The sequence below is a fragment of the Saccopteryx leptura genome, chromosome 8, assembly GCF_036850995.1.
Source record: "Saccopteryx leptura isolate mSacLep1 chromosome 8, mSacLep1_pri_phased_curated, whole genome shotgun sequence".
NCBI classification, from domain to species: Eukaryota; Metazoa; Chordata; class Mammalia; order Chiroptera; family Emballonuridae; genus Saccopteryx; species Saccopteryx leptura.
The window spans coordinates 66,123,153-66,138,223 of NC_089510.1; the positions used below are offsets into that span (position 1 = coordinate 66,123,153).

The window sequence follows — 15,071 nt, forward strand, 5'->3', positions numbered from 1 at the left end:
ATGTGATGGTTAAACTAGGGCTGAAACTTTGGTTTCCCAGCTTCTACACCAACTTCACCCACCCTCACAAGGAGGCCCTGTCACCACATAGCCAGACAACAGGAGGATTTCATTTCCCTGGTGCATGTGACAGTACCCACACAATGCCAAAAAAAAAAAAAAGACTCCAAAGGAAATTCCTTAGCTAGGAGTCCTACAGAGAACCAGAATGGGACTTGGAAGAGAATTAAATTCCTTCTGGGGTATTTCAGCCAATGGAGTGGAGCCCAAAAGTCACTGCTGTTTTATGTTTGGGGAGATTTTTTAAATATCTATCTTTGAAGAATGAAGAGGGGTTAAAAGTCATTGCTTTGAAGTATGTATGAGGAATAGAAAAAAGTTTGTGTGTGTGTGTGTGTGTGTGTGTGTGTGTGTGTGTGTGTGTGTGTGTGTGTTACAATAGACCAGGTCTCAGCCTTGTGCTGGGAAATTAACCCTTGCCTCCATTTTTTCCTAAAGTATTTTCCAACAGAGCTGAAATCACAAAGAGAAAGAGCCCTTCAGAATGCAAAGGGGGAGGGCTGACAATTGAAATGGAAAAGGGAAGAAAGAGGAAGAGCAGGTGCTCTTTATTAGGCAATATCACACACAATATATTATTTATTCCTTACCACAGAGCCCTCCAAAGCAGATAGTGTTATTCCCATTTTTGATGAAAAGGAAAATAGGAGCTTAAGCAACTTGCCTAAGGCCATACAACCAGTATGTAGCACAGCCAGGAATCAAGTGTTTCTTAACCCTAAATTTCATGATCTTCCCTTACGTAATGCTGAACTATGGTGTTCAAGTTCCTTATTTTTTCTAAACTTCAGTTACACATCTAAGACATAGGGCCCAAGATTGAGGTAGCTCTCATCTGTCTTACAGCCCTGATGACACTGGGGAACAAAATTTTTTTTTCATTTTCTGCTGCATGAGGTTTTAGAGCTGTTTCTATATATTTCTGCATCACTGATTCCAAATCTGAAATCTGCCTGACCAGGCGGTGGCGCAGTGGATAGAGCGTCAGACTGGGATGTGGAGAACCCAGGTTGGAGACCCTGAGGTCACCAGCTTGAGCGTAGGCTCATCTGGTTTGAGCAAGGCTCACCAGCTTAAGCCCAAGGTCGCTGGCTCGATCAAAGGGTCACTTGGTCTGCTGTAGTCCCCTCCCAGGTCAAGGCACATATAAGAAAGCAATCAATGAACAACTAAGGAGCCACAATGAAGAATTGATGTTTCTCATCTCTCTCCCTTCCTGTCTGTCTGTCCCTATCTGTCCCTCTCTCTGACTGTCTCTGTCTCTGCCAAAAAAAAAAAAAGCCAAATCTGAAATCCATTTTTTGGTACATGCTCTAGTTTTTATGCAATTTTAATTTCTTTTTGTTACAGTTAATGGCATGCATTGATTTTTAAATTGGAGTTAATGGGCAACAACTCTTGGATTGAACATAACCACAAGGCAATTAATGTTTTACAAACATCACTTTTACATAATTGTAGTGGTTTTTAAATGTAAAAAATTATTATCTGATAAAAAACACCCTCTTATTTTGTTTTAAGATTGAATCATGGCTTCTTCGAGTAGGCATAAATGTAAGAATAGTCCTGACACTTTCTGTTATATATGTGGCTGTTACACCCTTCAACGTCAAAGGCGCAATTATTTCATCATTTGTGACAGGTGCATATATTGCCTATTTTCAAGTTTCCCTTGGTGATTAAGACAAGAATTGGGCTCCTCATACTGTGTGTCATAATTGTGAGGAAATGCTTCGTGACTGGACAAAAGGAAAACTCAAAGGAATACCTTTTGGTATTCCCATGGTTTGGCATGAACCTAAGGACCACAGCAGTGACTGTTATTTCTGTCTGATCCATACAAAGGTCATTGACAAGAAAAAATGACATATGATTGCATATCCTAATATTCCTTCAGCAATATGACCTCTCCCACACTCTGAGACACTCCCGGTTCCAGTTTTCAATGGTTTTATTTCTTCTAAGGACGAAGCAAGTGAACATGGTGATCAAGTGTATTTTGATAAAATGCATGAGGAAATGGTTGTAGAATCTGAAGGGTCTTATTCTGATGCCAAGCAGTCATTAACCCCTCGGCAGTTTAGCCAACCCGAATTGAATGACTTAGTATGAGATATGGGCCTATCAAAGAAAGCAGCTGAGTTATTAGCCTCCAGGCTTCAAGAAAATAATGTACTTCACCAGTCAGCTAAAGTATCCCATTTCAGGAAGTGTGATCAAATTTTTGTGAACTTTTTTTCTGAAGAAAAACATTTTGTTTACTGTCAGGATATCAGTAGTCTTCTCAGCCAGCTAGGTGTTACCACTTACAGTCTAACAGAATGGTGGCTATTTCTTGACAGCTTTAAATGAAGTCTGAAATGTGTTCTCCTACACAATGGTAATGTTTATGCAGCGGTTCCAATTGATTATTCAATCCATCTTTTTTTTAAAATTTTATTTATTGATTTTTAGAGAGAGAGGAATGAGAGAGAAAGAGAGAGAGAGAGAAGGGGGAGGAGCAGGAAGCATCAACTCCCATATGTGCCTTGACCAGACAGGCCCAAGGTTTCAAACCGGCAACCTCAGTGTTCCAGGTCGATGCTTTATCCCACTGCACCACCACAGGTCAACCCATCTGCAAGAAGATTATAATCACATAAAAATTGTCCTCAACTTTCTGAAGTAGGAGGAGCATAACTGGATCATTTGTGTGGATCTTAAAATGGTAAATCTCCTGCTAGGCCAACAGAGAGGTTTCACGAAGTATCCTTGCTTTCTGTGTTTGTGGGACAGCCGAGCTCGGGAGAAACACTGGACACAGAAGGAGTGGCCAAAACATGAAGCTCTGGAAGTAGGGATGCAAAATATTGTGAATGAACCTGTAGTTAATCGAGACAGGACCATTTTTCCCCCACATCACATCCAACTTGACTTAATGAAGCAGTTTGTTTGTTCAGGCTTTGAATAGAGAAAATGAATGCTTTCAACATATTATTTCTGTTTTTCCTGCCTTGTCTTTCGAGAAGATAAAAGCAGGTGTATTCGATGGACCTCAAATTCAAACCTTCATACGTGACAAAGAATATGCCAGGAAGATGAATAAGGAAGAGAAAACAGCATGGCAGTCTTTTGTGGCAGTTACAAAGAACTTTCTTGGCAACAAAAAAGCAGAAAATTATGAACTTCTGGTTCAAAGGATGCTGTTGGCTTTCCATGACATTGGATGTAACATAAGCGTTAAGATTCACTTCCTGAACAGTCACCTTGATAAGTTTCCCGAAAATCTTGGAGCTGTTAGTGATGAGTAGAGCATCAAACGAGATTGTTCTCAACAAGTACACAAATACAAGAGCTACAAACGCAAATTTTTGCCTGAATAGAATTTAAATAAGTTTTGTGCAAATTTTATGATTAAAATAAGTATTTTAATATGTTCTATTTTGAAATTGTAGACAAATTCTGATGCAATCATATCTTTTAGTGTATTAGTGTATTTACTGCATTATATAAAGTATTATATTTTCACAAAGATGATGCCCAAGAACATTCTACTTCATTATGTTAAACTAAATGTTGAAAATTTTACAATAAGATGAAAACCTAAAATCTTGAATTGCAAAAAAACTGTAGCTTACAGAGAAAAACCAATGCCAGATTTGAGATCAGCACACTCGAATTAGGTAAGAACAAGTGTTTTTGTGGATGCAACAAAAATTTTGTTCCCCAGTGTGATTTATGCACTTAATCTGTGGAGAATTGACCTTAGTTAGTAATCTTCTTGGTTCCCAGTGATTCTGACCCCAAGAAGAGTTCTCCCATTGAGCTGGTCCCTGGTCCCAATGAGTTTGAGGGAAGTGATCAAGGTAGCACTTCCTGTTGACCCCAAACTGAGGATTTCAGCCTCTGGAACCACAATTCAGTTCCTGTAGGTCTCCTCTGGGCTTGAACATCAAGACCAGTGTTGCCTGACCTGTGGTGGTGCAGTGGATAAAGCATCAACCTGAAACGCTGAGGTTGCTGGTTTGAAGCTCTGGGCTTACCTGGTCAGGGCACATATGAGAGTTGATGCTTCCTGCTCCTCCCCCTTTCTCTTTCTCCCTCTTTCTCTCTTTCTCTCCCCTCTCTAAAATAAATAAATAGTTAAAAATAAAAAGATTGGTGCACAGGAGCCCCAGTGGGATAGGCTTAGGATCTCAGAATGTCCCTAAGGAGTTCATTGATAACAACCAGGGAACATCTAACAAGTTCATTATGTGGCATGTGGCAATGTGTACAAAGAAAGAACTATCCCAGAGAAGTCTTTGCCAAGACAGGGCTAAGCTGGTGAGCAAACCTAGAACCCCCCACCTATAGCCAAGTATAAGGGACAATAAAGGAGACAGAGGGGGACCTCCATAGATTGTAGACATCTCCCTACAGAGCAATAAGAGACTTAATTCTTTAGGAAAGAGTTCTAGACTAAAACTAAAACTAGGTGAGGGTTGGATTCCTTGCTCATACATTATCTGGCAGTGAAACCTGAGCTAAGTCATTTCCATATTCTAGCAGGGAGTATAGCCATAGACAAGTAATTGTAACAAAGTTTAGTAAGCATCTGGCAAGGGTTGTAAAGCCAATATGGAGACTCTCAGGACCAGATAAATCCAACGTAGCATGTAGGAGCAGGAAGGTTAAGTCCCTAGGGTAGGGAGTGGGAGTGAGCAAGGAAGCTGAGCCCTAGTCCTAGATAATCAAAGATAAGTCATCAAGGACAATCTCACGGCTCATTATTACAAGACCAGGTGCCAACCAAAGCGAGTTGCTCAGTTAAAAGGCATTATACCAGGCAGCACAGATGTATTACCTGGGAGTCTTATTCTATCTCATTCAGATGCTCAGGACTTAGGTACTCTGATTCTATTGGTCTGAGGTGGAGGCTGGGCACTGATATTTCTTTTAAAGCTCCCCAAGATTTGTCAAGTGCAGTCAGGGCTGAGTATTTCTGTAGTAAGCAGAGATCTCTGTGAGACAGGGCCTATGCTTAGTGCCTACTGGATCCCAGCACCCAAGTCAGGCCTTGCCAGATAGAAGGTGCTCAGGACATGTGGCCTGAGCAAAGGGATGGATGCTGTGTGACTGAAGCAAAGGAAGTCACCAGCCAGATACTAGAACTAGAGCAAGGGAAAGAATAAAACTGATCTTATACTGGTTCCCTGACCAAGGACTGCCTGCATCCCGCCTGACTATGCACACAATTGGCCAAGACCTTGAAGCTGGAGGTAAATAAAGCCTTACAAAGGAAAGAGAGGGGATGGCAGTGCCCAACAGCTTATTACGTATCAGGGACAGTATGGCGAATCTGAAGTATCCATTAGTGACTACTAAGCCTGAATGAAGATATCCCATCTTTATTAAAGTATTCCATCATTATATAAGTGGTCCTCTCCCCTCCACCACTTCAGATAGTAATGACTTTCCGTTAAAAAGGCGAACATCAGGGGAAGTGGGGGAAAAGGAGTCAAGTTGTTAAGAGAGAAGTGAATAAGGAATCTCAGTGCAGGGTGACATCCCACCTCCTGCTTTCTACCTCCCCCTGTACCCAATTCCATGCTCCTCTTAACAGAAAGTCTTCTCTCCTTGCATTTTAAACCATACTACATTCCATTTTATAGAGATGTAAGATCCTCCCACATGTCTATGCACTGTATATGGACACATGTTTTTTGGAGGGTTTTTTTGTGTTTTTTTTGTGTTTTTTTGCAAATGACCCCCATCCATGTGGTTCTAAGTGACAGTTGATTTTTGGTGAGAGGGCCCATGCATGGCCAATGTGAGAAGACCTCTCATCTAAGGTTTCATCAAAGAGCTCAGGAGGCCAGGGACCTGCTCCTACGTCCCAGCCATCAGAACTTCTGAGAATGAGTCAAACTTGGTCCCTGAACTCTGAAGACCCTTTGTTGTAATGGGAAGTCATTATATTTGTTTCCTAGGGATTTTGTACTTTGATTCTAACACTACCTTCTAATCCTCCCCTAACTTCTCTACCGGTTCAAATAGGATGGGTGGGAAGCCTAACTCCATGGGACTCCACCCCCAGCAATGCAACATCTCTGAGCCAGGCAGACCCCAGAGTTCACCCTGAGAAGAGGGAAGCTGGAAGCTGGGAGCCTGAAAAAGATAAGTGGGGACCTGTGGACCCAGCAGCAGAAGGGCAGCCTAGTGCCCCCACCTCTCCCTCTTCACAGGGAGCCTTTGCCATGTGCATAGAAGCAGAGCTGTGGCTGAGGCTCATACACTAGGCAGATGCTAATTTAAGGCTGCAGCTCCAGCTGGGGGGGATAATGAGGGTGCGGGTGAGGATTAACAAGAAAACAAGGATACTCATCACTGTGGAAAGGTCTTTTGGGATCACCTAGTCCTGTAATTTCCAAACTTTTATTTAAAGCTGTTAACCTTTTTCTTTTTTCAAATTTTTTAAATGAAACTCCATCTAAGATGGAGCTGTTCTTATTAAAGCAAGAGGAGAAGGTAGGAGTTGGGATGGGTGGTTTGACCAGGATGGGAAACCCACTCATTCAGTCTACATTCCAAATTCAAAAGTCCCTGAGGCAACTATGCAGAAATGTGGGGTCCTGGGTTTCATCTTATACAACCAATGATCAAGCCCAAACCCATGATATTATAGATGGAAAAGCTAGGTGATCTCCCCAGGTAACCCTCTGAGTCCGTGGTGGCACCCGTGCTAGAACCTTCACCCCTCCCACTAGCCGGCTGTGCTCTGGCCTTTGGTGGGTCCCTACAGTCCCCTGGGGCCCACCAAGAGAATCTTAGACTGAGCTACGGAAGGAGAACTGCAGGTAGATGATCAGCAGCAGGACCGTGGCCCAAAACAAGCACCAGGGGATAGAGCAGAAGTTGTAGCTCGAACTTGTTTCAGCTTGTGGTTTAGAGGGGCTGGGCGCCGGCTTGAAGGTGTAGGTGGTCGCCTCCTCTTCCAGCAGCTTCTGGCTGGGCTTCCAGTGCACGATGCCCTCCTGGCAGGCCTCGCAGAACTCACCGCGGTGCCGCCGGTTGTCTTGGCGGCTGGCCACGTGGATGCGGTAGTGGCCACCACGCTCGCCGTAGCACTGCTCGCGCAGGCTGGTGATGAGGTTGTCCACCAGGCTCTCGATGTTCTCCTCCAGCATGCTGGACTCGTCCAGCCGCGCTGTGCCGCACTCATAGCACAGCTGCTTGAAGACGCGCATGCGCACGGAGCCCGCGCGCTGGGCCCTGTCCAGGTGCATGTGGAACAGGATGACCACGTGGGGTGACTGCCAGGTGTGCCAGCACCAGGAGCAGTGGAACCTGCGGGGACGGGTGAGAGGTAGGAGGAAAGGAAGGAGTGAAAGAGGTGGAAACAGCCGCGGGAAGCTGGTCAGGGTTGGTAGGCAGAGCATGGAGGTGGTATATATATGGTCCCCTGGGTTCGTTAGTTTTCCCCAAGTGGCTGCCCAGTCTGCCCCATTGTGTGAACTGCTAGGCCCAGAGCGAGTTCCTTAGGACGCACCTGGCATCCAGCAAACGCTGTGCCAGTCACCAGGCCCTCCGCATCTGTGCTCTGCAGAGGCCTCAGCTCCTGCCATCCCAGTGCCCTCAGGCCTTGCCCTTGGGCCTCTGGCTCTGGGCATTTTCCCTCATCTGCAAAACATGCAAGTGCACTCGATAAGCAGTGATGGCCCACATCATACAGGAATCGCATGATCTATCTACACATTCTTACCTGTCAACGCTGACTGTGAACAGGCTAAACCCAAATCTGGAGAAAATGAAACTTATCACCTCTCAGCCTCTGACCAGAGACAGGATTAATGCATCCCAAGGCATGGAAGCACAAACAGTCTAGGCCCAGAGCGAACTCGCTGCGGCCAGCTGGGGCAGGCTGGGATCACAGGTCACCAGCTGGGCTGGACTACCCACAAGCTCTCACCACTTAGCCTGGCAGAGTCTTCCCAGTTTTGAAGAAGCTCCTGGGCTCTGCCAGGGAGGTCCAGCCTTTTGCACCCCCAGCAAGTGTCCAGCTGTTCGTACCTCTGCCATCAGCCAACGAAGGGGCTTCACTTTCATTCTTACCTCTTCTGTTTTACTTACATCTTTTGAGGACTGTTTCTCTCTCTCTGTGACTAGACTAAAAAACTTGGACTACAAAATGTCAAGACCTCAGAAATCACCTAATTAACCCTTTGTGGTACTGTGAGGCAGAGAGAATAAGAAAGTAATCCAGCCCTGGCTGGTTGGCTCAGCAGAAGAGCATCGGCCCGGCGTTTGGAAGTCCTGGGTTTGATTCCCGGTCAGGGCACACAGAAGAGACCATCTGCTTCTCCACCCTTCCCCCTCCCCCTTCTCTCTCTCTCTTTCTTCACCTCCCACAGCCATGGCTCGAAATTGGCCCGGGGTGTTGAGGATGGCTCTGTGGCCTCCCCTCAGGTGCTAAAATAGCTCAGTTGCTGAGCAACAGAGCAGCAGCCCCAGATAAGCAGAGCAGTGCCAGGTAGGGGGCTTGCTGGGTGAATCCCAGTCAGGAGGCATGTGGGAGGGAGTCTGTCTCTGCCTCTCCACCTCTCACTTAATGAAAGAAAAAGAAAGAAGGAAGGAAAGAAAGAAAGAAAGAAAGAAAGAAAGAAAGAAAGAAAGAAAGAAAGAAAAGAAAAGAAAAGAAAAGAAAAGAAAAGAAAAGAAAAGAAAAGAAAAGAAAAGAAGTCTATAAACACAAGCTAGTTAGATGCAGTACCTAGCACAAAGCAGATGCCCAATAGATGCTTCTTGAATTGAGTTGAATAGACTGAGAAGTAATGCCTTGCTTCTGACCCTCAGGCAACACCCCTCAGCTTCCCTTTCTTATGTCCCAAAGGTAAGTTTTTACACAACTGACCTGTGGATAAGAGTGATGGAAAATATATATTATTGTACATAAAATTATTGTACATACCTAGGAGCCCTTATTGAAGTGAAGATTCTGATTTAATAGGTCTACAATGACAGGCAAGGTCTTCATCTTTAACAAGTTCCAGGTGATTTTGATACTGCTTGTCCATGAAGAACAAGGCAAGGATCTCTAGGCTAACCCCTCCTTTCGCAAATGAGAAAGTGAGTTCCAAGAAGGAAATTGAATTGTTCAAGGGCCAGTTTCTAGTGCACTTCTGTGTTCAGTATTTAAGTCAAGCTGAATTAAATAGATTGAAACGGAACTGTCCCAGGACAAGAGCACTGGACCCCCAATCGTCTTCAAGCCCTCCTTCTCTTAACCACTTTAAGAGATTATTAAAATCTTAGAGTATGTAAAATGTCAACAATAATGAATCTATTCCACCTCTTTTCTATAAGGGAAACTTGAACTCAGAAAGGGAAGGTTGCACAGATGCTCAGTGGAGGAGCGGGGATCGAATTCAAGTGTCCCTGCTCCCAGTGAGGGACTCTTTCTCTGCCTCCAGTACACAAACCCAAGAGGGAGACCGACTCTTACTTAGCACCTGGCTTCTTCATGTCTCTATCTCTTCTTGGAAGGTGCCCAGCAGCTACCTGCAGGGCCTCTACTTACTGGACTACTCACCTGCCTGAGGCATGCAATTCCAGGTACTGCTTCCAGCCAGGGGCCAGCACATTGTGCTTGAGGTTGGGGTCTATGATGAGGTCCCAGCTGTCAGCCGGCTTTGCCACCTCCATCTTCTCATAGAAGATTTTCTTCCATTCACCTGTGGTCACACTTTTACACATGGTCTCGTCAGTGGTGAGGGAGGGCAAGCTCCACCTGAGTGAGAACACGGAGAGTGAGGGCAGCTGCAGGGCAGGGCAGCGCAGTCTCCACTGTCTAAAAATCCTCATCTACAGGACCAGGAGGAAGCAGGGCCCAGCTCCCTCCTTTGTCCGCTGCGGAACCTGTTTCCACGGCAACCATGCAGGGCACCAGAGACAGAGCTTAGGGAGAAGGAAGTCTCCGAAAGGGTGTTTCAGGGCCCAGAGGCTGAGAAGGCAGGGTTTGTGGGTCTTAGTGACCCAAAACAGAGTGAGGGTCCTGAAAGGAGGCTGAGCTTCCTACCATCTCACTCTGGCCTGCTAAGGGCACACGAAGAGGAGGACCTGGCAGCTAGCTCAGCTTTACCTTGCTGCCCCTGGAGGCAGCATCAGCATTTGGATGCTATGGTAACTATGATGCCTTAGGGAGCCAAAGAGAAATAAGATTTAAAGAGAAAATTAAACCTGTTAATAGATGCAGAAATAATAATAAACTCTCTCTCTCTCTGCGCCCCTGTGCATCTTGTGACCAATTCTTTGCCATTTACAAAAGCTATTGGTGGTCTCTTGACCCACAATTTTTATTGCCACTGTACAGAGCAGGAGCCCGGGACTCCCCTGGCTTATAAATGGCAGAGCTCGTATCTAAATCCAAGTTATTAAGCCTCTCCCAATTCATTATTCATTTCACACATACCCACATGCCAGGCTCTCTGCCAGGTGGTTGCAACTGGGTATGTACCCCCTAACCAGAACGCAACAGGATATGACAGCCATGCGCAAGAGCTGCCCTGTGCGCAAGGTGGAAGCATTGCATCAGCCTGGCAGGAGCAGAAAAGATGATTTTCAACCTCACTATAGAAGAGGAACACTATTCATGGAAAAAGCAGTCTTTACGACAGGTGCCTCTCCTGATAATTTTTTAATAAATTATTTTTAATAAAAGTCATACAGGTTCATTGTAGAAAAACTGGAAATATAGATAAAATAAAGCAAAAGTAAGACTATTCCTAATACCCATGCTCAAGATTATCACTGTTAATATTTATGATATACACACCTTGCCTGCCTTTCCCTGTACATGTATGTGAGTATATATATGAACATGCATATATGTGTGTATACATATTTATATATACACATTATGCATACCACACTGTGAATTATTTTTTAAGTAACAGTATGTCATGAATATTTTTCTAGGTCCTTAATATTATTCCATCTTGTAGGCTGTTTATGTTCTGTTATAAGGTTGGGCATGATTTATCTAGTCAGTCCTCTATTTGGGGCATGCATTTTTTTTCAATCTCTCATAATTACACTTTTGCTACCTAGTTGTATAAAACTTACTGAGAAAGCTCATGGACCTGTATTCCAAGCATCAGAGACCATGCTCCCTGCAGGTGGAAAGCATGTCTCTTGACTCTCTGCAGAAGACACATTCTAAGAATCTAAGAACAGGTGCTAGATAAATGTGTCTTTCTACCTTTGTATGGCTAGAATCTAAGCAGGCTCTTCAAACAGTGTGACTATGAACAGCCTGCAGATCCTGAAGTTTAGGGATGGAAAAGAAGGTTCTAAATCTGCGATCTAGTACTGGAAACAGTCTTCCAGTTGCTCGCCCTGCCTCTGTATGTATGCCGATGCCGTGACATCCTTTATGTTAGCCTCAGTTTATTCATCTTAGCAATGGAATAATTAGGAGGCAGTATCTATAGTAATTAAAAGCAGGAGCTCTGGTATCGCTTGCCTAGGTTTTTTATTGGGGGGGTTGTTTTGGGTTTTTTTTGTAATTTTCTTATATCTTCTTAGATAGCTATTCTAATACATTTAATGTGTATATTTCATTCTGCCAAACCAAACCTGTGTTGATGTTTCATATGAATATATTTTAAATTTGTATAGTAACAGCAATCACTATATTGTACTCACCAGGTATCAGGCATTGTCCTAAGTGCTTACTACATATTAATTTATTTTATCTCAACCTCTATAGGTAATTAATAGCAGCTACAGCTCCATTTTGCACAAATGTAAGTTAAACAGAGAGGTAAAATAACTTGCTCAAGATTCAACAGCTAATGATTAACGGAACTGGGATTTAAGCCGATGTGACTGTCTCCAAAGCCCCAGCTTAATCACCACACTGCCCAGCATAGAATCTAAGAACAGGTGCTAGATAAATGTGTCTTTCTACCTTATTATCAGCTGGAGAGAGTCATTCCAGACTCTAAGAATTAAAATTCATATCCGCTCAGCAAATGGTTCCCTAGGCCACACTGAAGCCACGGCGCCCAGAAAGAGAAGTGAGGTGTATTTGATCAGCCAGGCTCCCCGCTCCCACTATGAATGTCACCTCTGCCACTGAACCTAATGGAGCCACAGTGTGCACAGACTTCTGAGTCCAGGATAAATATTCCATATCTGAAAGAAAAACTCAACGTGAAATCTTACCAAAGGAAATGCTATACACAATAGTGTATAAAAATAGTGCATAAAGCCACCTCTAGGTACACAATTCCTGCGAAGCCATAACTGTTTGATGACAGGCACCTGGTTCAGTGGAAAGAGCACTGAATTAGAAGTCAGGAAGTATAAGTATGTATCTCAGCTCTGCTACTGACTGGTTCTATGACCTTGGGCAAATCATTCCCCTTGGCCTCAGTTTGTCCATCTGTTCAATGAAGATTAGAGTATAGGGCAATGCTGAGGTCCCCTCTGTCTGTGGCCATATTGGTTGCAAAGAGCTTTATACATAGAAGCCTGAATCCCTGGAAAGCAGAAGGTAGGATGGGAGCCACTGGATGGAGGAGGGCAGCGTCTACTGAGGCACTGGAGGCTGTGCCTGGAGTCAGGGTCTGTCTCCCTGAGGGCTGCTGTGTAGCTAAAAACTGAAGAGGCATCGCTCCACTAGCTTTGTACTGGACACAGTAAGGAGGACAGAAATTAAATCAGAGCCACTGAACGCTAACACTGGAAGGGATTTTCAAGTTCATTAAAATTTTTATCCTTCAAGTCAGTATTCTTGCCTCTGATTTAAGGCAGTCAAAGCCCAGGGAAGTAAAATGACTTAACCAGCCTCAGAAGTATGATGGGAGACGTCTCAGGTCACAGTCATCCGCCAAGGTGAGAATGGAGGTTGAGGACATTCCCAAAAAGGGGGTGAAGCTGAGAGAAGCTTACAGAACTTGTTCTGGAGCCAGAGTGTATTACCCGACACCAGGAACAAAATTCTTTAGAAGAATTTTGCATTTGTTGCTACAATAAACATTATGATGAAAAACAAGAACACAGAAAGCAAGAGTCACCAGAGTTGTGTGTGTGTGTGTGCGCATGTGTGTAGCCAGCTGATGCAATTCCCATTGGCACAAATTAAGTTTAATTTAGAAACTGAGAATACTATACAGAGGCCAGTGTAATGCATCCTTCTGTATAGTAGAACGTTTTATCCAATAAAATAATATTTCTATCAAAACAAATAACCCTATGGTATTGCAACTTACTCTCTATCAAATGAACTCTGATGCCCTGAACTCTAAAATTTTGAGATTGCCAGTCTAGAGAGGTATCTTTGAAGCCAATGGCCTCACCTTGGCTAATTTCTTAAGTTTGTGACATGAATAATTTAAATCCATAAAATGGTTTAATACTAAATTCCAACTAGAAAATAAAGTGGTTAAAAACAAAAGAAAGAAAACCATGTCTCTAATTTGTTGTTTGGTTCAGTAAGAAATATTTTATAAAACTTCTATCAAAATGTTGCAAAAACAAATATTGTCATTCTTGAAATGATGAACTAATGAAAAGTGATTCTTACATAGGGATAATTCTAAATTCCTAAGGGACATTTGGGAAGGGGGAGGAGTCTGTCTGGGAGCTGAATCAATGACTAGAAATTTGTACTGGCACTCAGTGCCCAGGGAACCGAAACTCGAGTGTGCCTAACATTTCCACAACAAAGAATTTTCCTTCTCAAAATGCCCCACCCTTGGTGAGCCTAAACAGTAAACTCCATAATCTCCTTACATCATAGCATTTGACACAGCCAGCCCCCACAGCAAGCAGTCAGTGAATATGAACTACTTTAGAGGGGGAGGATGTGTTGTAACTTTTCTGTCAGAGCCTCAATTTAAATAATTTATGAAAGTCTGCATTGCCGGAACACCTCTGCTTGTTTTATTCTTTACACATGAAAGCTGTTATTAAGAATACCTAATATTGAGCTGTAACATAACTTCAGGAAAAAGACTATTATTTATCCTGTTCTCTGACATAATTTTCTGAAACAGCAAAAGCAAAAACAGTCTCTATTTGTTCATCTGTGTTTGAAAACTTTGAAACACGTATAAAAATGGGGAAGAAGTGAAACTCCACACACTCATTACCCAGCTTCAACAACCACCAGCCTTCTGCCACTCTGTAACATTTTCTTTAATATAATATCTAAGACTTTCTTTAAAATAATATGAGTGGGGGTAAAGATGAATCATTAACAATGAATTGATCATTGTTGACTCTGGGTTGTGGATATGTAGGCATTTATTATACACTGAAACTTTTTCCATAACAGAATGTAAATAAATCAAATTTTTTGCATTTGCTCATTGCCCTCTTCTAATTTTTTGCTTTTAAAAATGTAAATGCGGCCCTGGCCGGTTGGCTCAGCGGTAGAGTGTCGGCCTGGCATGCAGGGGACCCGGGTTCGATTCCCGGCCAGGGCACATAGGAGAAGCGCCCATTTGCTTCTCCACCCCCCCTTCCTCTCTGTCTCTCTCTTCCCCTCCCGCAGCCAAGGCTCCATTGGAGCAAAGATGGCCCGGGCACTGGGGATGGCTCCTTGGCCTCTGCCCCAGGCGCTAGAGTGGCTCTGGTCACAACAGAGCGACGCCCCGGAGGGGCAGAGCATCGCCCCCTGGTGGGCAGAGCGTTGCCCCTGGTGGGCGTGCCGGGTGGATCCCGGTCGGGTGCATGCGGGAGTCTGTCTGACTGTCTCTCCCCGTTTCCAGCTTCAGAAAAATAATAATAATAAAAAATAAAATAAAATAAAATAAAAATGTAACTGCATGTTTTTGTGCCTTGTACCTATTAGCTTCTAGTTTAACCTTTTGTGGTCTGAATTTTTCATTCACATGCATCTTCCTATCATTGTAATAACAACCTTATAAATACAAGAGAGTTTAAACATGCCCTCTGGCAGCCTCACATACACTTACCGACAAATGTCTGTATTTGTAGTACACAGTGCTCACATGCTATGTAGATAATTCACAGTTCTATTA

At 43.7% G+C, this 15,071-nt stretch overlaps 1 protein-coding gene across 1 annotated transcript; it reads right to left on the reverse strand.

The window, feature by feature from the left end:
- Positions 1 to 5,265: 5,265 nt before the first annotated feature.
- On the reverse strand, positions 5,266 to 10,076 carry RTP1 (receptor transporter protein 1). The gene is made up of 2 exons (XM_066347151.1): positions 9,611 to 10,076; positions 5,266 to 7,368 (listed from the first exon to the last, which is right to left on the reverse strand). Exons 1-2 carry the CDS (start codon positions 9,880 to 9,882, stop codon positions 6,849 to 6,851), a joined length of 792 nt encoding a protein of 263 aa, XP_066203248.1. The 5' UTR covers positions 9,883 to 10,076; the 3' UTR covers positions 5,266 to 6,848.
- Between the last annotated feature and the right edge of the window lie 4,995 nt (positions 10,077 to 15,071).

What these genes read in the sequence shown, in the direction of transcription:
- RTP1 (XM_066347151.1), bottom strand. Translation starts at nt 9,882, where the DNA reads ATGAGGATTTTTAGACAGTGGAGACTGCGCTGCCCTGCCCTGCAGCTG. An exon ending in GAATTGCATGCCTCAGGCAG is followed by an intron (nt 7,369 to 9,610) that starts GTGAGTAGTCCA and finishes CCGTCCCCGCAG; the next exon opens with GTTCCACTGCTCCTGGTGCT.